Here is a 24,644-nt window from a genome sequence, read left to right as displayed (position 1 = left end):
GTGAATTGTTCACCTTGAACATTTTTTGCCATCTGGCCAGTTCCAGTAATATTCTGTCTATACATGATCTTGGTAATAGAGAAAAATCATGAGATGAGATGATACCTGAGTATGAATAGCACTTTAATTTAAAGGCTTCTTTTTCCTTTCTGGTTATTGTGTGCTCCCAGATTGTTTTCTTGCAGAAATGTGCACAGCTTTTTCACAAAAAAAAAAAAGCCACAGAGTGATTAATGTGATTTTTTCAGCCTTTGATACCAGATTCTAATTATATGCATTGAGAATTCAGCCTTTCATACTGTGCATTTCATTTCCTGTTAACTATGTTCCTTGGCATTATGGTCTTTAGTGCTCTGGTAGGATTTTCCACTCAGGTAACTGATCTATCTGAAATATTTAGAGGATGTTTCTGGCTAGTTCTGTATGAGTGGAGAGCAAAGTTCAGTGTAGGGTAGTTTAAAGACAGATCAATTATTTATATATTTAGAAGGGTTACTGAAACTTTAGCTGGCCCTAAAATCCCTTGAACTAGACACAATGTAATAAACAGCCTGCTGTGTTATTTAAAATTTTGATAGCTATTATTTATTATTTTTTAACTCTTTGATGATAGCACCTTCTGTGTGAGAGTAGTGGATACAACACTACTGAAAAAGAACTTAATTCACATTCATTCAAGACATTTTATTTTCTCAAATTTGTAGTGGTGGTGCCATCTTTTTTTTTTCTGTTTATTTTATTAATGTCATCGAAGAATTACTAAGAATTCAGTTACTTTAATTGGTGGAAGCTGTTGTTTCTTGTTGATCACCGTTGATCAAGCACTACTGTTGGTGAAAACTGGAGTTTTTACTATTAATCTAAATCAGGAGCAGAACATTGCAATAACTGGAGTTTTGCTGAGGTGATTCCAGACAAAGTAGAGCACCTCCTAAAATTACAGTCTTGGCAAGCAAGGTGATGGAGAATTCAAATATGGGGGGATCCCCTAGATGGTCGGGCAGAGATGTCGAGCTTTTGAAAAATGATCCAAAATATTTATGTCATAGGTAAAGGGAGCCACCTAGAGTTAACCTGTAGGAATCTCTAAGTATAAAAGTATGTCTGATCTTCTGCCACTTACTGCAGCTTAGGTGCCAAACTGAGAGCTAAATGTTAAACCCATTTGTCTCTCCTGAGAGCAGGCACCTAAATAAGATTGGAATCCCCTTTAAGTATTTTTACAGTGCTACTGAAGGATTAGGATAGTTACTGGATTTTACCTTAAAGAGCATTGGGGAAAAAAAGACTGGTACTAAAGTCTCCCTTCTTCCGGTTGAGGACTCTGACTAGTATAGTATATAATTAGGCTCTTTCCAATAACACTCTCTTTGGACACGTGGTTCTTGCCTCTTAACAGTAGTTTCCTTGCTTCAGTGGGAAGATTAGAAGGTGCCCTCTGTTTGACTCCTTTTTAGCCAGGACACTAGCCTAGAAAAATAGCAATCTGATGTGCTGCAAGCTGAGAAGAACTAAACTTGAACCCAGTTCTTGGAAGAGCTACGCTAACCATAAACTTGTCATACAGCTCCTCCTCTTGCATCTCTAGTAGCTGCAGGGTTTTGTGTTGGACTTAAAACTGTTGCTCTAATATTCCATGCTGTGCTGAACCTTCCAAGAAATTAGACAACATTTGACTTTCTGAACTGGAGATTCTTCAGCGCAAGCACTGACTTCTTAAGGTCTTTCAAGTTTCCTAGGAAGGTATCCCCATGGCTGGGGCCTGGGCTCCAGTATCACCTTTTTAAATAGAGATGCCTAAATTTGAAATACATTTTATTTTAGTTGTCAAATAAAGCATGCTGAATTACATTCTGAAGCCATCCAATCTCCTTTGAAAATCCAAGCTGCAATTTATTTGAAAAGGAGAATCCCAGGTGTAGTGTTCCCCTTTTTCTCTCCCACTTGGATGTATTAGAGATGCATCTTGTCAGCCAGAGACAGATGCTTTTATGTGGGTCAGGCAAGTGTTTATAGTTGCATTGTACATAATTCCTCCACATAACTTTGCATATCTGTGAGAATAATATTGCAATGATAACTGCAAACACACTTGGACAGCAAATGGCAAATCAGGTATTAATCGCTCAGTCGGGGCCATGCAGATGGGTCTCAGAACCACAAGCCACACATTTTTAGTCTTTACCTGCCATGGAGGAAATGTTAATTTAAATGTTAATAATAAACCTCTAAAGGTGAGCTTTAGACCGTACCTGAAGGCAGTTCCTTGGGCACTTACATTGAACTAATACCCTTTAACTTCTGATGTCAGACACCTAATTATAGTTTATTTTTGGTCACTTTGTTCTTCCAGGGTGCTTGTAGTTAAGACTGTGACCATTCAGATTGCTTTACAGACTCTCAGATTCCACACTGATTGCTTGTTGTAATTCTTTAAAATAAAATTATGGATGTCAGGACAGAGTATCAGTTCTGTCAGCACAATTTATTTTGCACGGAAGATGAAAACACCTTTGAATGCATTCAGGAAGCACTGGAAATATTTCAAGTGGATATGGCTTGTTCTGGGTTTGGAACAGAAATTTCTTGACATCTGAGCAAGTTGTCTCACTTAACTTGCTACCCCAAAGTGTGAAGTCCTCTGCTCTTCAAGACATCAGAGGATTACTAGATGTCAGTACAGCCTGGCTACCATGTGCAGTGATCTACAGTCCCTTTGAATTCCGTGATAGCCTTTTCTCCATGCAAACATCTCCAGCACATAAGTCCTCTGGAAACGCAAGGGCTGGTATGTCCTGCAGAATGTTCTGTAGCATCTGCCCCCTTTTCCCTTCCCAGAGCTGACTGCAGTGAAGAAACTGTAGCATCAGCAGCACTAGCTTGTCCTCCCCCTGTGTTTTCTCAATTATTATGCCAGGATTGTACACAATGTCATGTGTTACAAGGACCCTGGGGAATTGTCCATACCACAGGCTTCAGATGGCAGATTCTTGATACTATCTTTCTTTAAAGCCTGCACTGGAAGGAGGAAGCCATAAGCTTGTTTCTAGCAGAATGAAGTCACAATGCTGCAAGGTGAAGTGCTAAGTGCACCAAGCTAAAATTGGTCATGCGGTAAAGCTGTCAAACTGACTGCAAAACTATCAGTTTATGAGAACTGAAAGTATCTCAGCCAATAAATGCCTTCATATCCCAGAAAAACAGGCAAGAATGAATAAGTTTTCTTAGCTTTTGGAGGCTTGATACCAAAGCTTTACAAAAGGATTAATGGTCTTAAATCCAGTAACTAAAAAACGGCATAGAAATCTTTTTTCAGAAAGCAGAGAAAGAAAGAAAACAATTGTAGAGCTATTACCACCAAAGACATTACCTCAGCATGGCAGAGGAGTTGCTTTCAGAGTCTATAAGAGTGCTTTCTTTGAGGCTGGAACCCAGACACTGTGGCTGAAAGGAAAAACTCCATCAGAAATCAATTAAGTCCAGTTAAACTCAAGTATTACTTTAGGACAAAAAGACTTTTTGTTGCTCAAACTGCTAAAAAATTAATGACAACAGTATTTTAACAAGGAGCTTACTGGCAAAGCCAAAATTTCAGTGTTGCTGTATCCAGTTGCCCATACTTCTTATTGCTTAGTGACCTGCTAAGCCTATGTAACCCCAGTTTCAAGAACACCTGAGGTTTTAATGTGTTTAACTTTGTGGCACCCATGATGCATAAGGAGGTTATTGTCTTCAAGGCATGACTAGAAAATTCTGGTTTAGTATAAGATTATGAGAGTATGAGTTAGATGAGATCTCATCTAACTTCAGCACTTTAGAAATTAATTATCTTAGTTAGTTGCCTGGGCTGTGCCCCCATCAAGGGAAAAGACACCCCCAGGTAGCAATCCATCTCCACCCTTAAATGAATGGAATAAATCAACCATAGAGGTGCCTCTCTTTGTTGTCAAGATTTGGAGCCCCAAGTGAGATATCCCATGCCAAGAAAGATGAAGTGTCCCCTCAGGGACATGAGTGACTTTTTATGAGATGAGGGGAGCAGAGCATGCTCTCTCACCTCCTGGAACAGACCTGTAACCAATAAGCCATTCTTTCTTTCTGCCAGTTAGGAATTGGTGGGGTTTGTTATTCCACTGCAGGCTGGGCTTTTCTGTAATTTTTACAAGCTAGGTGGAGCGAGACATGCTTGGTAGTACCGGTGTGTTTAGATGGGAGGCCACAAGGAAAACCCAGCTGTGCCAGGAAGCAGGGCTGGTGACTCAGTAAACAGCCTGGCACCAAATGTCCTGGCACAGTGTGTTTGAGCATTGCTTTCCCTGTTTTGCTGTAGGTTAAATCTCAGAGCTGCTAGTCATCACAGGATCATACTTCACAAGAGTAAGGTATTAAACCCCAGACAAGTTATATGATAGGTAACTCTGTCTTCCTTGCCCTTACCTGCAGCTTCACCTAAATTACACAGTCTCACCCACTGATTTTAAACTTTCTAAGCCCGGCTGAAGTTGCTCTTCTGTCCCAGAGGTGGCAGCAGTCTGGAGCAAGTGAAGTGATTCTACACATGCAAGAAGTCAAGCCCTTTGGGATTTAAGATGGAGAGCGTCGTGGATATGTAATATCTCATTACTTCATGAAGTTACTTAATGTTTAGAGTTAAGATTTTGCAATGTCCCAATTAATGTAAGTGGTTCACTGCAGTTGGTGCGAGTGTTCATGCAGCAGCCCAGAGCAATACTATTGCCACAATAAGCAGACAGCAGAACAGTGAGCAAAGAGGAGCAAGCAGTGCTTGTATTTGACTTGTGGTTCTGGTTTTGCTCCATCCGGGTGCTCGCCACAACACAGAGATGACCAAATATTTGCAAAGAGTTCAGATCCCCTGCCATTCCCATCCTCACCCAGCTGGTGGTAAAAGTAGTTTAACTATGGGTGGGTACAGGCAGTTCGCCATGGATGTTTGCAGCACTAAAACCAATGCAGCTGATGCCAGCTTGCATATGAATTTTAGTTTATATGGCAGCTTTAGTTCTGTAATTCTTCATTTGTTTCTCTGTGAGTTCCTTCACATTACTCAGTGGTGTATTTTAGAGACTCTCAGAATAACAATGGATAGATCCACCCTTCTGCAGACACCTCCAAGAGAAAGGAAGAAATCTGAGGTATTACACTTCTCTGCCTGGCAAAGCCTCTGCGTGGCTGAAACCTTCCCACCATGCATGCCCAGAGCTTTTTAGGGAAGAAAACTGACCACTTTTTAATACAATGTGAAGTTGTTGGAAGCAGTTCCTAGTGGCAAGAGAAAGCTGCCTGGAAGCCTCCTCATTGCTGGCCCAGTTTTGACTGCTCCTCTCTATCATCATCCCTTGGCACTACAGCTTTAATAAGACTAGCATTGTTTTAGCAGATGAACCCAGAGGGACTTAGTGGAACTCCTGGCACAGAAAACAGAAAAAAAGTCTGGAGCCTGACTGTTCTTTGGCTCTGGCTTTCCCTTCCAAGCTCAAAATCCCACAGACTATTCCTGTGGTGTTTCCAGTGTCCAAGAGCTATCAGCAGTGTCTGTGAGACAGGAGGGATATTTTTCCTTCACAAGAAATCCTTTGACCAGCAAAATAAATGGTGAAATAGATGTGTCTTAGGTTGCCTTTGCTATCTTAACCTGAACGGCCTGATATCTTTTAGAGAGCTGTGAAACTGTTCTTTCAGTTTACTTTGCTTTGAGACTAGGAGGATTTTTGAGGCCTGGGCTGTACCAGAGGCTGGGCACAGCTCATGATATTGTGGCAATTGTCCATAGCCTTTCCAGGGACACAACCATGACTGGGGACTCTGGCTTCAAATTAGAGACAGCTTGTTTTAGTAAGACAGATGGTATTACCTGGTCTGGAAATATGGTGATCAAGAAGCTGCTTCACATACAGAGCAGCCTTGTACTTGGTAAAGGGAGCTAGTGCTGAGAGGTTTAAGGTGACCAGCCCCTTTAATGTGTGCTACTTTGCAATTTAGAAGTGGTACACTGGCTTCCAGAGCCACCTAAGTTATGCTCGGTCCCAATTCTGCACTCCAGAATAGTAGAGAAAGAAGGTTTTCAGTGCAAAGAGGGTTTTCAGTGCTCTCCTGTCTGACTTGTGTGTCTCCTGCTGCACCATGGAATTCTTTACCAGTTTGAGCTGCAATGTTTTTGTTACAACTTGATTTCAACATGTGAGTGTTTAAATCAATTTTTAAATCTCTTAGAGTACCAAACCTTGAATACAGGATAGCTCTACTAATTCCAAGTGAAAGCACTCCAAATGGGCTATGAAGTGGATATTTACTCTGCCTAATCTGTCGTTGTGTTTCCATGCTAAATCTACCCTTGTTGTTACCCTGTAATCAGCTGCTATGGAAACAATACATTGTCCTTAAGGTAAGTTTAGAAAAATGTTCACCACAATGCACCCACTGGATAAATCCAGTTTTAGCAACGCAGTGTTTAAAGAAGTATACTCTGTTCATAGAGCATCAGCAAGATGTGCTCACTTGAAGCCAGCCTCAGATTACCAGTTTCCGTGTGTTGTTCCTCAGGCCCTACATGTCCATTGGAACACTACGAGATCAAGTCATCTATCCAGACTCAGTGGAAGACATGCATGAGAAAGGCTACCAGGATCAAGATCTGGAGTCTATTCTGCGTATGGTTCATCTGTACCACATAGTTCAAAGAGAAGGAGGTAAATTGCATATTTTTGTTAAAAACATTTTGTAAAATCCATTCCTTGCATGTGTGTCTTAGTGTGACTGACCTTTACTAACTGAACTGACAAGACTGGATCCAGACCTTTGTGGCTGTGGGAGCGCACAGCCACGATTTTTGCTTCTGATGTTAACAGAGGGAGAAGAGCTCAGTGCTCCTCTCTTCCCCAGTAAATCCATGCCCAAGCTGAACATCCTCATTATCTTGTGATGGCCAGTCTTTTCCTGGTATTGTGGAATCAATGATCTTCCTTGATTTTCATAAGAACTGTAACCCATCTTAAAACATTGTAATGTCACTGACTACATCAACTTGAAAGCATGTGAATGAGGAGAGAGTCAGATCTGCTTTCACTTCCATAGTTTGTGGGATCAGCAGGAGTATGTGCCATGAGAAAGAGTGTCTGAGACCACCCTACCAGAGTGAGCAAGTTAAAAATAACCACGTGACACTGGCTGGCAGTAGAGTGTTGCCATCTACTTCTTGCTGTTTACGTTGCCGTGTGTTCTCAGCATTGTTTGTTCTCAGAGTAGGAGACTGTGTATATATATATACTGGCACTATAAATGTCAAGATGCTAAAGGCTTCTTTTGTGTCTAAGGAACTGGAGCATTTCATGGCTTTTTTCCCTAAGCACTGCAATAATTTTTATCCTTTTGTTCCTATCAGACACTAATCTCTAGTTTCAATTTCCTCCCCATAATTATGCTTTTAAAACAGACATAGGACAAAGTTGGTAACATGTAGAGAGAAGAAAAAGGATCTTCAGACCCCATTACAGGGTGTGCTGAATATACCCTGCCTTTCTGTGCCAGCTGTAAGTGCTTCTTTTTGATCAGGTACTTTGGGTGCATTGCCTTGTAATGTGTGTGCTTGGTGACTCTCAGGATCATTCTGACAACAGAGAGTAGTGCTTCGGCCATTGGGAATCCCAGTACAATGTTTAAATTCCCATTCTTGGATGGCTGCCTGTTGTTCTGTTAGAGAGGCAGAAGGTGTCTTTTATTTTTAAAGTATGCATGGACACTCCTGAGTCTTTTCTGAGCATTTTAGAGTGGGAAGTAGTAATCATTTACGAGGGCGATTGTATACCTAAAGATACTTCTCCACCGTGGGTTAATGCTTCTTTGTTAAGAATGTAATAATTACTGTTACAATAGAAAATAAGAATCTGCCATCATTCTGATTCATGTTATTATCCCGATCTGATCGTATAACAGAAGAAAAAGTGGGCAGAGCTAAACTCAGTGACCAGAACAATTGCAGAGAAGGCCTCTCCTTCCTACACTGACACTACAATTATTCCTGTTAGTATTCCTGAGTCACTTACTTCACTAAGTGAGGTGCCCAGATTGCAGAAGAACAAGCAGGAATGTTGGAATGGGCAGCTGGAAGAGGAGGAGCAGTTAAATTGTCAGTGGCAAGAAGTCACTGTGGAGTGTGTGCATTCATTGTGTGCTTGTACTTGTGGTTGGACTGCACAACACATGACCTTTGGCGGCCAAAGGCACCTCCCCAGCAGTCTCTGAGTGCTCAAGGTTGTGGTTTCTGACCTTGCAGCTGGATCGTGTAACTGGTGATGAGGCAGTCCCTGTGCCCCATGTACGAGATGCCTTGGCTACAGTCACTGTTCTGTGTTGCCAAGCCGAAACCCCAGGTTTGGATCAGTCTTGCGCTGCTTTCTGTGCCAAAGAAAGTATTTATTGCTGACCCTGTTCTCGCTCTTCTGCCTGTCTGACTGTATAAGCACAACACACACAATGTATTACAAAGTCTAGAGGACACTGTTAATGCTCACTGGTGCTATATTGAAGCTCAGGATAAGGGCAGACTGTGCAAAAGTTTGCACAAACAAATGTTCGGGAAAAATGTGACTTATGTGCTTTGTAATCTAAAGCGACAGAGCTGGGCAAAGCCGGAAAACAGGGAGAGAGATTAGCACATACCAGGAAGTTTTTAGGACCATAATATACTTACTTGTTCCCTGTTCTTCTTGGACATTTGCGGAGACAAGTGCCAAGGCAGGAGCAGAGAGGAAATCTGTGACATATGATCTGACACGTTACATGGATTTCATATGCTTAGATATTTTTTAAAGCTGCCCCTGGTCTAGGACAAAGACTCATGCTCTGAGGTTTTTTGAACCAGCAAGACAGAGAAATACTTGCTGAAAGTGAACAGTTGAATTTTTTTGTTTACACATAGACTAGTATTTTTTAATTCTAATTTTTATTTTATTCTTTTTCAAAATCTTAAAAATCATATTTTTAAACTAAAATTTTTTTTATTAAAAATTGAACTTTTTTCTTTCTGAAATAATGAAAAATCCCATGTAAACCTCTTGTGCTTTAATTGATCACGAATGTAATGTGTGTATAATCTGATGCTTTGTAGTTTTGTGTTCTGCTCCTTGTGGGCAGTTATGAAAAAGCCAGATGAAGCCAGAAGTGCACAACTTTGACTCAAATTATTTGTTCTGGCATGATGTTATTGTTTTTGGCTGAGTTACTTCCACATTGCATCAGTACAAGGGTCACCACATTCCAAGTATTATGTCTGATGTTGTTTCTGTTGCTGCCAATGACAGAAATTCCTCTCTTTTTCTAGCATTAAGGTTTGACCCAGTTACAAGTAAATAAAATAAATAGCCCAGTTTGGCATTTAGCTTCCATGTTACCCTCAGGAAACATATTTCAGTAGGTATCAACAGAATTCATCAAATCCACCAAAACAACAATCCCCCTCTTTAGAACCACTGTTCTGGATGCTCCTTAGCCCAAACCCTCAAAGAACCCTGTGCCAGGGGCACTAGCCCCCCTTGCTGCTGGAGGCAGAGCTCCCTTCCCACTGAGGCCCACACAAAAGTTTTTCTCACCAGCTGGGTATTAGAGGAATGCTGTTTTGTTACTCACCTTTTTATTATCTGAAAGGTGCCCCCATCAGCATCTGCAAAGTTGTTAGCTCTACCAGAACCATAATTTCATACAAAATGAAGGTTGCATTCAACATGTGTGATGAAAAAGCATGTCCAGAAATGGGAGCTAAAAGCATGGAGATATGCAGTACATATACATAAAGTAGTTCCTTCTGACCTGCTTTGAAAATCTGTGTATATTTAGCAAGTGTCAGTCGAGGTGCAGCCCTGGGCTGCCGACAGCCTGTCACACGAGAGGAGCCACAAGGACGTGTAGCTGCGCAGTGCACGCGTGACCGGGCCTGTCTGGTTGGGGCTGATGACATTACTGAGCAAGTTCAACCTGTTTACGGTGTCTCAGCACCCCACATTGTAATTAGTCCTCATTATTTTGTGCATTTGTCATATCTTTGGGTCTTGCTCTGTGAATCTGTGCTAGGCCACATATAAACAGATGGACAAGCCCATTTCCTCTCTCTGAGATTTTCATCTGGTCACTTTAGCCTGGATTTGCTTTTGTTACTGGTACCATCAGGAACTCTGGAGAGCTCTGCCAGCTTTTCCAGTGGCTCTGAAATCCAGACACACAAATCCCTGCAGTGTCATGCTGAGCTGGGGCTCATGCAATTGATGGTCTCTTTGTTCCTTGCTCAGCTCCAGGATGTCCTTGCATATTCATCCTGCAAAGCACCAGGCTCTTTGCATACGCTGTGAAAGAGGCTTCCATGCCTGAAAGCTTGGCAGGGGTGGACTCTCTGGCTGTGGTCTGCTGTGTTAGCCTTTCTTCTGTCCTTCAGTCCATGTCTGATAAGGTGCATTGGAATGTAGATCTGAAAAAGGAACTTTTAATCTTTTCATGGCAGCTGAATGCTCAGTCTTGCATGAAAATGCAATGATTCACAAGGATGAAGGATATGGAGGGCTACAGATCCCAGGAGTAACCCATTTTTTGTTGCCAAATACAGCTTGCATTTTCCTTCAGAAAACTGAGATTAAAGAATTATGAAAGAAGCCAAGCAAGAAAATGCAATGCTGCTATCCTGAGGCTATCACTAGTTTTTGCCGGCAGCCGTCTGTATTTCTGCTGCTGTTACTGTGCCCCAGCACATTAAACATGCTCTTTGTCTTACTGGCTGCAAAAGCCGTAACAAGAAGGTGGGCAAGGAATTTGGACTCTGAAAGCCAGGATTATGTTTACACCTACTGAGAGATTTGTGCTGCATTCATGGGTGAGCCATTTCATTTCTTCATTTGTGAAGTGAATGTAGTTATGGGTGACCTATGCCACTGACTTGGCTGATATTTCCAGAACTCTAAGTACCTTCACTGACCTGTGCCATGTCAGCAGGAAGAAACAGGAGACAAGTAGGTGCACTGTTGTTCACAGACAGGGGGAGTCAGTTTAGTGTGAGTTACAATGCCTAAGTGTTTGGACAAAATTATTTAGACATTAGAAAAGAATTTTTTAAAGGGGCAATATAAAATTGCATCCTTCCTTATCTGTTGTTTGAGGCATTCCAAGTGGAAAATAGGAGAGTTCAGGGAGAGTGCTAGGCAGGAAGAGACAAGATGCACATGTCATGTTCAGTTAGAATGTAAGTTGAAGCAACCACAGAGATGACCATTGTATCCTGGTAAACAGAGGTTAAATCTTAGCCTTTTAGAGAAAATAATAGAATTATTTTGCTGACAAGAGGATGCTTCTTCTTGAACTACATTCCCTTTTTGTCTTTTAATAAGCCTTTGTAAACCAGCTGATCAGGAAGAAACTGTATGAATGCAGGCACTGCTTCTCCGGGTACATGTGCACGCATGCACACCCACCCACACCCTAGCTCAGATCCAGGTCCTGGAGCTCATCTGTATTCTCAGCTTAAAAATAACAGAACATAAGCAGCAGCTTGTATGTTGTCTTCAGAAGCATAGTTGTTTCTATGGCTTTTGTGAAGAGCTGTTCCCATCCCTTGCTAGAACCCTTTGCCAAAAGGGAGCGCTCCAGGTGTTTTACAGTGCTTTTTAGAAGCTCAGGTTGTTGGTGGAACAGCACTCCAGCTCTCTGTGAGGTCCCAGCACTGGGACTGCTCAGCAAAAGCAGCCTGTGTGTATCTCTGTGTGTATCTGTTCCCTTTACCAGAGTTTATCCAAATGGTGATTCAGTTAATCACTACACAGCTCCATCTTTGCTGAGAGCCTGCTGATAGAAAGCACTGTATGTGCTCCTGGGAGGGCACCCACTGGCATCCTTAAACAAGAATGGAAGGAAAATAGGGGAGAACTATCGGATCACTAAAAGTGATGTCTTTCTCGCATATGCCTGGTTTTTAAATCTAACTTTATAAATATTTATTTAAAAAAAAATCATTAAATTGTATTTTCTAACTTTATGTAGAGCAAATTCTTGAAATTTAGTCTCTGTCATTATCAGTTCCTGGTTTTGGTAACACAGCCCCTCATCAGATGTTTCACTGATGTTTTGTTCAGTCCTGCCAAGCCCTGGTATAGCACCAAGCACAGGTTAGAGCAGTACCCAGCCTCCTGCACCCTATTGTCTCACATTTGTGTAGGTATCAGAAATAACACAGCCCACCCTCCTTGCTTTATCTTATTTATGGTCTTTTCTGGCAAATATTTATTCTAATTTTGGCAGTGGCAGAAAAGGGGGTTTTGGTTGTGTTATTAACTTTTTAGAGTATTTCTGGGGCTGATCTGAAAAAATGTTTTCTTCCTCTCAGTCCCGCTTCAGCTGCTTGTCTCATGAATAGAAGATCTGTTGAGAAAAATGTCCTATCAGACATTTTGCTACTTCCACACTCTTTTTTTTTGAAAACTTGTCTATTTTGCTACTCTATCCATATGGGTTGTTTGACTGAAAACTTACTTTCGGTAAGGTAATTTGTTACTTTAAGTTTTTCAGTAGTAGGAATGAATCATGCCTGAGTACTCACAGAGCACCAGTCTGCTGTAAGCTCACAGATAAAAGGCCTCATGCTCCTGTTGCATGTACCTGAAAGTGATAAAGAAATAAATCAGTTTTCTGCCATGCAGAATATTAAATTAGGATACTCCATGTTATAACAGTTGTGGATTATTTTTAAATACAAGGTAGTAGGAAATTTTTAGAGAATATTCTTCTGTCTGATTTCATTTTGCTGCCTGTCTGTGCACACAGATACATCCCTGTGTCTGTAGTTGTGTTTCTGTTGGGTTTGATGACAGTTTTCTTTGCCTACAGTAGTGAGTGCAGTCTGACATGCTCTTTATTTTTTATACTTTATTTATTTTAATTTGCTTTTAAATTTCCACTCTTGCCTTTCAAGAAAAAATAGAGAATTGTTCCATGAAGCAAATATGACAAAATAAAATTGCTAGTTATATACAGGTCAAAGAGGTTTTTTCAAAGAGATGGTAAGTCAATTTTTTTTACAATATCTATATGTCCGTGAAGTCTAAATTCCACTTGCAAAATTGTCATGATATAACGGACATTTTTCCAATTAATTGCCAGTGGATAAGTGTTGAGATATTTCAGAAGATGTAGTTTAGAAGCCTGAGCTGTCTCTTCTGCAGTGGAAATGATCTTTATGATTTTGGTTACAGATTGCAGAGATGTTGCAAGTGAAGCTGCATTTCCTTCATAAACTTATATTGTCCTGACTCATTTTGTTTGCATTTTTTTAAAAAGGCTGGGATGCCATCATGGATTGGAAAGATGTCTTATCAGGAGGAGAAAAACAAAGGATGGGCATGGCCCGGATGTTTTACCACAAGTAAGTGTGTTATGATTCGTTCCTTAAGTAGCATTTGAAAATGAGAAAGAATTTTGCAGGTTTCCTGATACAGTTTGAACAGTAGTAGACTATAATCTGCATGCAATATGCAACACTGTCTAGCATAGGACCTGCATAAATCTTCTTTATTCATACAGGCTCACTCCCTTTAGTTTGGGTAATGCTTCTTTGCTTTTGGCAACATAGCATTATCTGTTTCAGATATTTTTTTCTTTAACATCTCAGGCACAAACATCTTTCCTCCTACAAATGTTGCCAAAGTCTGATGGACTGTTGCAAGAAGCTCTTGGAGTTTGAAAGCCAAGCTCCTTAGCCTTTTCATTTTGGAGACTGCAAACACACAAAGGCAGCCTGGTCCTTATATAGGAGTGGATAGGAAGCTTCAAGTCAGCTTTAGTGACTGCATAACTTGATGAGAGCACAAAATAATATTAGGTCAGGACATAGAAGGACATAGAAGTTAGATCACTGTGTACTCAAATGGGCCAGGAAATAAACCCCATGTTTCCTGGAAGTTGTCTTTGCACCTGAATAATGCATGGAAACTTTATGTTGTTGCTAGCCAGCTTCCAGCTGTAAATAAGAGACAGCTGTCTGGCAAAAATAGCTCTCTACTTCCTGTTGTTCTTTCAATTAAACCTTGTACATGGGAATAATGTCCAAAACCTAGACGAGTGACGTTTTTATCTGCTTTTGAAAGGCCAAAATATGCATTGCTGGATGAATGTACAAGTGCTGTAAGCATTGATGTCGAAGGAAAGATATTCCAAGCTGCAAAAGCTGCTGGGATATCCCTGCTTTCCATAACACACAGACCTTCTCTTTGGTAAGTATATTCAGGGCTTTATCATGGTCCTTGCTTTTAGCTCTCTGACAAGCAGTGGATTGGCCATTATCCTTTGTACTGGGGCTGTTGCTTAGTCAGTATCTACTGCAGTTTCTAAGATAAATTGTCTACAACAATAGTGATGTAAATTAATTTAGCATGGATTTTTTTCGTTCTTTGAAAGGTATTTATTCATCCCTCTTATTTTTTTAACATGTTTCTGTTATTAATATGCAGATGTCTAAGAGGTAATTAATTATACCACAGCCACAACAGGTATCACCAGGTTATTCTCTAAAGGTGACAAGATACGTGGTGTGTCTTGGGGAAGTTTACCAGTGCAGGGAGAAGATGGGAAACATGGCAAGTGGTTAAACTGTACTTTGTTCTTCCATGGGAATACTATGTATGTTTGTTTAACTTCAGTTGTGTCCTCTGCCTGCAGCATTTAGCTTCTTGATATTTTGGGGGTGTGGTGGGCAAAAAACAGAAGGATGGGTTAAGCATTTGGTATCACAAAGGATAATATGCAAGAAGTGGTGAATATAAGTCTGGAGATGAGTCTCTTTCCAGTCCCATGTCATAAGTCATTGAGTTTATTAAAACTGCCACATTCCCTGGATGGGATTTATAATGAGTGTTTTGTGATGCATTTTACCTTCTATAATTTATAGTGATAAATGACACAGTCATACCAGCAGCTCTGAGGGAACTCTCTGCTCTCCTCTGGCACCTCCTGAAAAATGTTCTGTCAGGTCTTGACAAACTCCACATGTACACCTTTGAATATTTTCAGTGCACACACCCTGATACTCACTGAAAGATCTGTGACTCCTACACAGACTTTTTTTCTTTTGGCCCCTTGCAAACTGAACCATGTTTTAGGAATAAAGTTACCTTTAGTCAACCTTGTAAGATGCAGGGGAACAAACTGAGGTGTAATTTGAACAAACTTGAGTTTTATCAATAGAATCAGGTGCATCATGCCTGCCTCACTGTATTTGCTGTTAAGGAGGTAAAACATCTATCAGAAAGGGATGTAAATAAAATAAACTGGTACTAGAATTCCTGAGGGAGAAATTAACCTTGTCTGATGCTGCTGTTCAGCTCCCCAGGGAAAAAGGCATCTGATGGAGTTGTAGAGAAGGCAACTGTAGCCACAATGTTTCTAAGAGGGAGGCAGTAAGAGGGAGGCCACCACCTTGGCCAGGGACAGCAGGTGATGAGTGGACTTTCCATGGCCCTGCTGTCCACTCCTGCCAGTATCCCTGCAGGTGAGGGGCTCTGAGCCCGGCCATGTGGGCTGCTGAGGCGATGACTGCCCGGCTGGGAGCCCACACCACTGCTGTTGCTTCCAGCTGGCACCCGCTGAATTTCACTATTGGCCTGGGGCAGTCCTGGTGACAGGCTTTGAAATACCCAAATCCCTTAGGAAGGAGTGTCCTGGGATGATGAGTCATTGAAAAAAAATTATTACCCAGTGATCCAGAACTGGACAACTCTCAAATTCCTGAGAGGCACCTTTGAAAAGAGACACATCCATCCAAATTTGCATGCAAAAATGAACCATTTATCCCCTGAGCCATTACTAATGCTTTAATTTCTACTGCAGGAAGTACCACACTCACTTGCTGCAGTTTGATGGACAAGGTGGCTGGCGTTTCGAGCAGTTGGACACCGCTATCCGTTTATCACTGAGTGAGGAAAAACAGAGACTGGAATCCCAGCTTGCAGGAATTCCTAAAATGCAGCAGAGACTGAATGAACTGTGTAAAATCCTGGGAGAAGATTCAGTGCTTAAAACAATGGACAAAGAGGAATAAATAATTTATGGTTTATGTTTTTAAAAGTATTTTTTTAGTTAAAAGCATTACAAATTCAGCCATTATCCTTTGCATGCATTGTGACAGAGGCTTAGAGCATAGCAAAACACAGCCAGCAGAAAATAATGCTCTGAATGCTATGTAAGGGTTTAGTGTTTTAGTATTAAGGAGGAAGGTGGTTGAACTGTGAAAAGAAAATAAGCAAGTGCACAGAGTATAAGATTAGTCATTACATCTTATGTTAATTCCTAGTGAAAGCCCAATTCACTGCAAGAAATGACCAACACACTTAGGTTTTATAGGTGAATTTTTGCCTGAGACTTGGCCTGCAGAATGTGCTCTTGTACCAGGTCACTGTGTGCGTATGACATGCCTGCTACGCAGAGCAACCGGGCATGACACTCAGGCATGGAGCACGGCAGGGACAGTATCTGGGTGAGTATGCAGATGTGTGCAAAAACCTCATTTGGGTATAAGAAACATTCTCTCAGCCCATGTAAAGCAAGACTTCTGTTCTACTACTGAGCAGTATACACACCTTTACCTGCATTTCCACAGGAAATAACGAAATAGGCTGACCACAAGACAACTGTCTGAGCAACCCACTGCCCTCATGACAGAGAAGCAGGGACAGAGCTAAACGTAATATACTTGTGCTTTATGCCATTACATGTGGCTTCAGAGGCTCTTTGCCCTTCATGATACATCAGTTCCTTCGGGGGATTATTTATGTCCCTTATTCGGTAACCTCTGGTGGTGTGGATGGAGCACTGGGCCTGGCATCAAGTGACTTAGTTTTCACTTGACTAAATCATTCATCTGCTCTATGGGTCTGATCCAGCTGGCATCCATGTCTGACCCAGTTTCTCCATTGGCATAATCACAATATAGACATTTGTTTGTTCCATGAGACACTTTGTGATGGGAAGGACTGTAGGAGAAGGAAATGTCAGTTTCTAACAATACACTGAATACTCAGGCATGGCTGTCCTGCCAGTTGAAATGCTCAGCACTTACAAAAGTCTGTGAAAAGTTAGAGCATTTGGTAACCACTAATTAATATGCCTGCCATATTTTGGTGGAGTGGCTGAACACTGCCCTCCCCATGAGCAAATGCACTGGTTAACAGCCTTGCTTTCAGATGCACTCACTGGTTGTCCCATCAGCTGTTCAGTTCAGTAGGAATGTGGTCCCCAATCAGTCAGAAGGTGCTTTAACAGAACTGCCTGAGACAGTGTTGGCCTGAGTGCTTTGCTGGATGAAAAAGCTGGAGAATTAGAAATAAAAATGTGAACGTATTTAAGAGCTCCTGTTCTCTATGGCTGTAAGTGCACAGCAAATAAGCAGCTCAGGAGTGAAGATCAGGAGGGGTGAGAGGCTTTGCAGATGGGTAAATGAGCCTTAGCCTGGATGCAGCAATCCTGAAGTTTGTTGGGGTTTTTTTTCCCCAGAAGAGTGATTCCTTAGAAGATTTGTCTGTTCTTAGTCTGAGAGAGGTAGTGCATAAGCTACTAAGAGCTGTTTGGAGAGGAGAAATATTTTAGGGGTATTTGCTGAGCTGGAAATGTTTGAGCACCCTGAAGTTAATATAAACTCTTTCCTTTTTCTGATTACTTCAAGAACAAGAGGAAGGCAAATTAACTCTATCTGCCAAATCCCAGTCAAGTGCACTAACAATTAGCCCATATTCCTTCTCAGTGTGCCCAGCTTGCTGCTTCGTATGGCATTTGCACCAGTAAATGGAGTAAGTCTGCTCCCTTCACAGTCTGTGGCTTGAATGTAACCCTGTAACTTACCCTGGTGACAACAGTTTGTTCCTTTCATTAGTTTTATCTGTAGAGCCCCCTGAGACATCTCACTGATATAGAAAGGAATGCTCCTAGGAACCTTTGAAAGGGCGGAAAACTGAAGGTTCGAGATAATAAGATGTTGTGTTGTAAAGTGCAGACTGGAGGCCACTGCTGGGGTGGCTGACATGTGCATGCATTTTAATTTGCAAATGTCTCTGCTCGTCCCTCTCCCTGAAGGCGAGCTTTCCCCCTTCTCATCTTCAAAGCACAATTCAGAACTGCTAAGGAAAAAAAGAAACCAGCCAAGAATCTGTTCTCAGTGAGCATAACCAAGATGACTGATGGGTGTAAAAGCTTGCAGGTTTCTGAGTGATGTTTCTCTAAGATGTGGTGAATCAGGGCACACCATGCACATGCCCTTGTCCCAGCTGCAGTGCATCCTGCTAGCGCAAGGCAGCCACAAAGCCACCTTCCCACAAGCCTTTCCCAAGCCAGGACCTGAGGTGGAGGAAGGGACATTGCTGTTCCCCACCCCTCCATTAAGCACTTTAACATGTGGCTGGGAACTAAACCAGGGTTGTCCACTCCCTGAATGAGTGGGATACTGAAAAGTTGTGAAGAATTGGCCCAGTCTGGCACAGCTCCAGATATCCCACCAAAGCTCTGCCTCTGTCCTTTGACTTGCTGGGAGCCATTATAGGCAAGTGCAGGACCTGAAATCTGCTGTATCTCTGCCTTACAGAGATCAAAGCTGGTTATCCCTCATGGCACAAAACAAATCTCTTCTGAATAAATCATGTTTAGTAGAAGAAAGTTTGTTCACTGTTTTTTTAAATGAAATTATGCATAAAACATATAAAAATATATGTTACTGATGAAATTTTGATGAAAACTGAAATCACATTAGGATTAATCTAATAGTATTTTCTTTGAAGTTTAACATACATTTCTTGGATCCAGTAATAGACAACCATTCCTATTCAGCTGTATACTGTAAAATACCCTAGCATCTCACTCAGCTATTCATGTTCCTGTAGGCATGGCAAGAACGTTAGAGGCTGCAATGAGAAGAAACACTTCTCAAAACAGGAACTTTCTGCATGATACTGAGCTGGTTTTAGAAGGAATTTCTGTACTAGTGGCTTATTATTTTTCAAGTTAGTTTTGTGGCAGGAAGAGAAACAGCCCTGGAGATATTTTCTGCAAACTTTCTCTGTTGTTCCAAGGGCTAATTGAACCTGCAGTCTCTGTTTCTGTTTCTGGAGAGTTTTACAGGGCATAGTCCAGTTCATTTTGTGCTGCTTTGGGCCCAGCCTAGCAGAGGTGTGTGCTGCTTGCTCAGGAATAGCTCAAGGAGACACTGTTCTGGAGCCAGGGCATGGGGAGCCCATGGCCCTGGCAGTGCAAGAGGGTCAAAGTGGAACAGGATACCTTGGTGGAAGCTTTTTGTGGTGCAATGAGAGCTGCTTATGAATGTTCATTCCCTTTTTGGTGTTCAGGAGCTGTGCCTCCCCAGGAGGCTGAGGAAGTGACTTTTTGGCCTCCTTTCTGCCTGTCATACCTATCTGGAGCTAACCAGACCCTGTCATGGTGTCTGTGCATTCAGGGCTGGATACTGCCCTGTGCTGAGCACACCCAGCCCTGTGAGCACCCTCTCATCCCTCAGGGCTCAGGGCAGACTGGATTGCCTGGGTCTGTTTGCACCTAGAGGAGTACAGGTGATGAGCAAAATTCATACTTGCCTCAGGCAGGTAGTATCTGTATGACAAAAATATGAATTCTTCACATCAGTTTGTTCAGATAATGCAAAGAGTTTTTGCAAGAATCTTCAGAATGGAAGGACACATTTTTTTGTGCATGGGATTTCAGTATTTTAATGTGGGAAGAGTTTGTTTTTCATTTAGTTTGGGGGCCAGACTCATTCCTGGTTTGGACTTGGAAGTCCTCCTTCTGCTGGGACAGAAAGCCCCACATATTTTTAAGGAATTTTTCAAAAGCAGTGGGATTTGTATTTGAGTAGGGAATGAAGGACTGGGAATTAAATGGGATATTTTAGAGAAAATTATATCTTAAAGCAAATTAACACATCTGCAGTCCACTCAAACTTATGAATGGTGATAATGCATGTCAAAGTCAAATTTCTGAGCCAATCATAAAGAAATCCCCCTACTGAGCTGTTCAAGAAGCTTAGGAGAACTGAACTGTTAATCAAATGTGTCTTTGTTTTGTTTATGTTTGACATTAATGCCTTTTAAGAGCAGACAATTTATAAAGCAATAAAATATGCTTTACAGTTGTAATTTATTCCAACCTCAAATAAAACATGTTGCATTTACTTTCAGTTTACAGTGTTCCTTATGAGTCATTCACAAAGCAGTCAGGACCTGCCTGCATGTGCTCTGAGAGTCCTTTCCCAACCTTCATTTTTGTGATGGAGCAGGAAAGCTTGGGGTGGATGCTGTGTGTTTTCAAGTTAAAACAAGTATTTCATTCCTAGATCAGGCTGGCATCAAAGGCTGCTGTGAGTTTTCTCATCTCTCGTGCCACCCACTTGGTGTGTACCTGATTGACAACACAAAGGTGACAAGAGCTGCCACCCCTTGCTGGGGCTGTCTGCGAGGGAACTACACCAAGCAGTGAGCCAGAGGACTGTGTCAGCAGTGCAACATCAGGTGCCTCAGCAGCATCACTCCCAAAGGTTGTTGTTAGGGTTTTTGTAAGATACAGTTGTGCATAGAGCATCAATGTCACATATACCAACAAGCGAGTGCTCACGATGGCCTAGCAGAGGAGTGAGTTTTTTCTTAGGGAGTATGAGGGCAATGGTTGGCTCCTTAGCTGCCTTGACACAGAGCTGGATTGTGTCCAGCCCCTTTCCAGCTGTGTGGCAGGGGATGGTGAGGTACTGTGTGGCACAGGACTTGGATTATGCAGTTGGGGAGCCAGTGGAGATGGTGGTCACTTGAGAACTAGATTCTTATGGATGACTGCAGCCCGGTCGCCTGTGCCTCCCTTCCAGTCATTGCACCCACTCAGAGGGAGAGCACTGGCAGAGCGTGAAGTCTGGGACATGAGCAATGAGAAATTAATTTTTGGGGGTCTCTGGGCGGGCTGTAGGACCAGGCTGGGGTTCATGCATCAGACCAGGCTTTATGGTACTGGGGAAGGTGAGCTGAAAGCTGAGGTTGCACTTCAGTTTCACCTTTTTTGACAAGAAATGCTTTGGTGTCCACTCCTTGTAGAGCATTCCTGCTTTCTGATGAGGAGGATTGGTGCCGTGTGTTTGATGTGAAGTGCCCAAGGGTGTGGTATTCCCAGAAGAGAGGGAACAGCAAGACTTGCATCATAGGAGCTAAAAGGACTCAGGAAGTATTCTGAGCAAAGGTGTTCAAGGACTTCCCATGGGTGAAATTTTCTATTAGATGGGGAATAACTGGAAGAACATGTTACTGTTGTCTCTGTATGGCTTATTTCTGATTATAGTTCGTTCTGTTGCACCTGCTTTGTATTTTTTAAATTAGTGTCTTTAACCTAATGTAAGTGATACCATCTCTGAGAGGGTAACATTGACTTTTCAAAAATACTGCACTGACTCAATGCAAGTCTGATGTGTCTGAACAATCTGGTTTTAAACAGGTAATTAAAAAAGGGAGAAAGAGATTGTGATGGTGGCTGATGCAGGAGTAAGGAGCCAGCTGGGTCCTGGGACTGGGCTCCCAGTGAGACACCAGGCTGGGATGAGGTCTGGAAAAAAATGGTACAGGAGAGCCCATGGGAGGAGCCAGATGTCAGAAAAAGACAATAATGAAACCAATCTTGGAAATAAAGTAACTGTGCAATAGTAATTAGTTTTCTTCTCTTGTCATCAGACATACAAAGACACAGCATTTCTAGGATAACACAAACAAAAACCCAAAACCACTTCTTTATTTATCAACTCTAGCATGAAAAAAAATTTGAAAATTAAAGTTATTTAGATTGAAATGCCTTTGAAAGAGAGTTCATATTTGTTGGGTTTTAGAGTTTCATTTCAAAGAGATCAAATTCATAATACTTTTCATAAAGACTTGTGTCTTTGGGAATTAGAAATGATTCTTACCTTAAATGATGCGATATTGAAGCAAACCAAATTTATTTAATATTTAAAGCAACCAAAAATATTGCATTCAGTAATTCCAATATTCTTGTTCTCAGGTAAAATGTTCTTCTCCTCAATCATAGCCACAGTGTGCTAAAAATACATCAGGTTTATGAGATACTTCTCTATCAGTGGGTGTTTGCTGTGCTGGTGTGTTCGGAGATCTCTATCTTTATTGTATGGGTTGCACTAAGTCTTCCTTCCCACCCTTTTGTCTCACTTTCTGTCCCCACTGGGATGGGTGCAGCACTGAGACATCCGGGGTGGTGCCTTTGATAGCAAGTGCTGGAAAAGAGGGAATGGGGTGGTGGGTGCTGTCTAATACATTTGCTTTTTTTATAGATACAAACACTTTGAGGAAAAGTCTTAAGGAGTGACGTCTGCACAACTAAAATGCAGCTGCTGGCAAGGTACTAATGCAAGGTACTAAGGTGCAACAACTGGTGTTGGTAAAGCTGGGGTCTGTTGGATGTACACTCACAGGAACAGGACATTCCTGCACTGAGCAAACACTTCCCAGCATCACTTTAAACCTGCAAAACCAGGTTGATTTGATACTTAGACAGCTCATACTTGTGAAAAACAAATAATACTCTTTTAATCCTAGCCCACAATTTTCATCAGAAGCACACAATTGCATTTTATAGTGTCCTTTGGAGTGTTTCTAGGTGACCCATACATATAATCTGTTCTTAAATAACAACATGCCTTGTCTGAGCTCTGCTATTCAACCAAAATCCCTTTATAAGCAGTATGAAATGGCAGCCACAGAAGCAAAACTCTGAAAATCCCCATATCCTTGCTAGTGCAAAATGAGCATACAATGAGGTGCTGTTGCAGTCTCTTGCTGGCCTATTTTTATACACTAATCATGTTACAGAGAATTCAGCCCCTGTCTAATCGCTGATGTTCCCTTATGTATGTGCCATGTGGCTCACTGCTGAGCATCAGAGGATGAGAACTCTGTTTATTAGACTCCTGCTTAAATTATTATGGGTGAAAAAAAGAGTGATTAATGTATTTCATGCCAAGATGAAAGTGGAGGCAAGGTAATCCGGCCTGGGAGAATGAATGCACTTCCTTTGCAAGGACTTCTTTCCAGGGACTTCTGAAGGGAGGTTCCATTTCTCTTTCAAGTCATGGTCTGAAAACTGCTTCTGTCTGGCAGAGGATTTAATTAACAACCAGGAAAAAAACCCCAGTGGCAGCATCAGTTTTAAAGGTATTAAAAAATGTCTGTTTCTAAAGAATGAGCCCGATAGATGTTCCCTTAATCGGTCTGATCTTGTGAGGGCTGGGCCACCATCAAGGTACTCCTCTGCCCCTGTGAGTCCCTGTGGGAAACCAGAGCTTATTGCACCAGCATGAACCCCAACCTTCCCAATCCCTTCCCCTCCAAAAAAGGATTATTTCCTAAAAAAATCTTCTCACTCTCTTGACTTTCACTCCTATTTTTCCTGTCCAAATTTCCAGGGGAGTCCAGAGTTCTCAGGGGCACCTTAAAGACAAACCAGGTGGGCCCAAACATGTTCTTACCTGGGACATAGTTTAGGGCTGTACCACCAAATACCTGCCTAGCCTGCTGTGAGTGTAGGGCCATGTTCAAAGCGGTTTGGTTCAGTTTGTTTAAAGCTGTGCTTGGAGATGTGTGTTTACTTTGCTAATTCAGAGTCCTATGCTGCTGTAAGAGACATAAATGGGATGCAGAAGCTGGAAGTAGACAAATTCAGACTCTGATGAAGCCAGGACAGGTTTTACTTCCAGTGGGTGCTGGGATACTCCAGCAGAAAATGCTGTTTGGCACAGGGTGTCGTTTGATGGCATCTATGGCTTGGGTTAAGTGGTGCCAAACCAGTCTCTCCTGGCCAGCAGGAAAGTGGGAACTCCCATTCTGCTGGAGTCAACAGGACTGCAGCACCCTGTGCTTTCATGGACAGCACAGCCACCCTGCTGAGCTCTGCTGCACAGAAGAGCTACTGTGAGCTACTGTGAGCTTGGAGGACTGAAAACCTGGAGCCATGAAGGACAAGTCTCTCCAGCTCTTTTCCTGAGTTTGTTGGGAGCAAGTACAGACAGACCTGAGCTGCCCTGCCCCAGCACCCATGAAAGCACTTTTAGTCAGCGTTGCCCACCCTGAAAGGCACTCACTTCTTCCCTCAGGAGCTGCCCTGCAGTGCCACAGGCAGAACACGATGCTGGGCTGCAAGAAATGCAGCGCTGGGCTGCCTCCAGACCAGAGCAGGCTCCTGCCATGCCAGCCCAGAGCATGGCCAGAAGACCTCTTCTGCCTGCACCCACCTGCCCAAACAGGTTTTAGACTGGCTATAATCTATCTGGGTTTGTGCTTTAATCCTATCTGACTGCCACAGTCTTTTCAATGGTTTTTTTGATTTCTTGTGGGTAGAAGCAGAAGAGGCATGGCTACACGCTCTCTTGAAGAATGAGGTGTGTGTGAGCAGAAACTATTCGCTTTGTTGCCCTTGAAGATGAGTCCTCACCCACAGTGGCTCAGGTAAGAGCTCTGCTGCGTGCCACGGACAGCTTACAGGCTGAGAGTTTCACCAGAAATGATCATTCAGGAATACTCCAGACATGGGAGAGCTCTTCATCTATGTCTTGTTTCTTTTAACTC

At 42.2% G+C, this 24,644-nt stretch overlaps 1 protein-coding gene across 1 annotated transcript in view; it reads left to right on the top strand.

Moving 5' to 3' along the window:
• The window catches only part of ABCD2 (ATP binding cassette subfamily D member 2), a 44,609-nt gene extending 24,406 nt beyond the window's left edge, over positions 1-20,203 (top strand). Inside the window, exons 7-10 of the mRNA XM_082280534.1 lie at positions 6,565-6,710; positions 13,330-13,414; positions 14,136-14,261; positions 15,874-20,203. Coding sequence (XP_082136660.1) covers positions 6,565-6,710; positions 13,330-13,414; positions 14,136-14,261; positions 15,874-16,084 — 568 coding nt within the window. The 3' untranslated portion in view covers positions 16,085-20,203. The remainder of the gene's footprint in view (positions 1-6,564; positions 6,711-13,329; positions 13,415-14,135; positions 14,262-15,873) is intronic.
• Positions 20,204-24,644: the final 4,441 nt, after the last annotated feature.

Source organism: Coloeus monedula (assembly GCF_965178545.1).
Source record: "Coloeus monedula genome assembly, chromosome: 4".
In the NCBI taxonomy this organism is placed as follows: Eukaryota; Metazoa; Chordata; class Aves; order Passeriformes; family Corvidae; genus Coloeus; species Coloeus monedula.
Note: the sequence above shows the minus strand (reverse complement) of the source record. Positions and strands in the feature narration are given on the sequence as shown.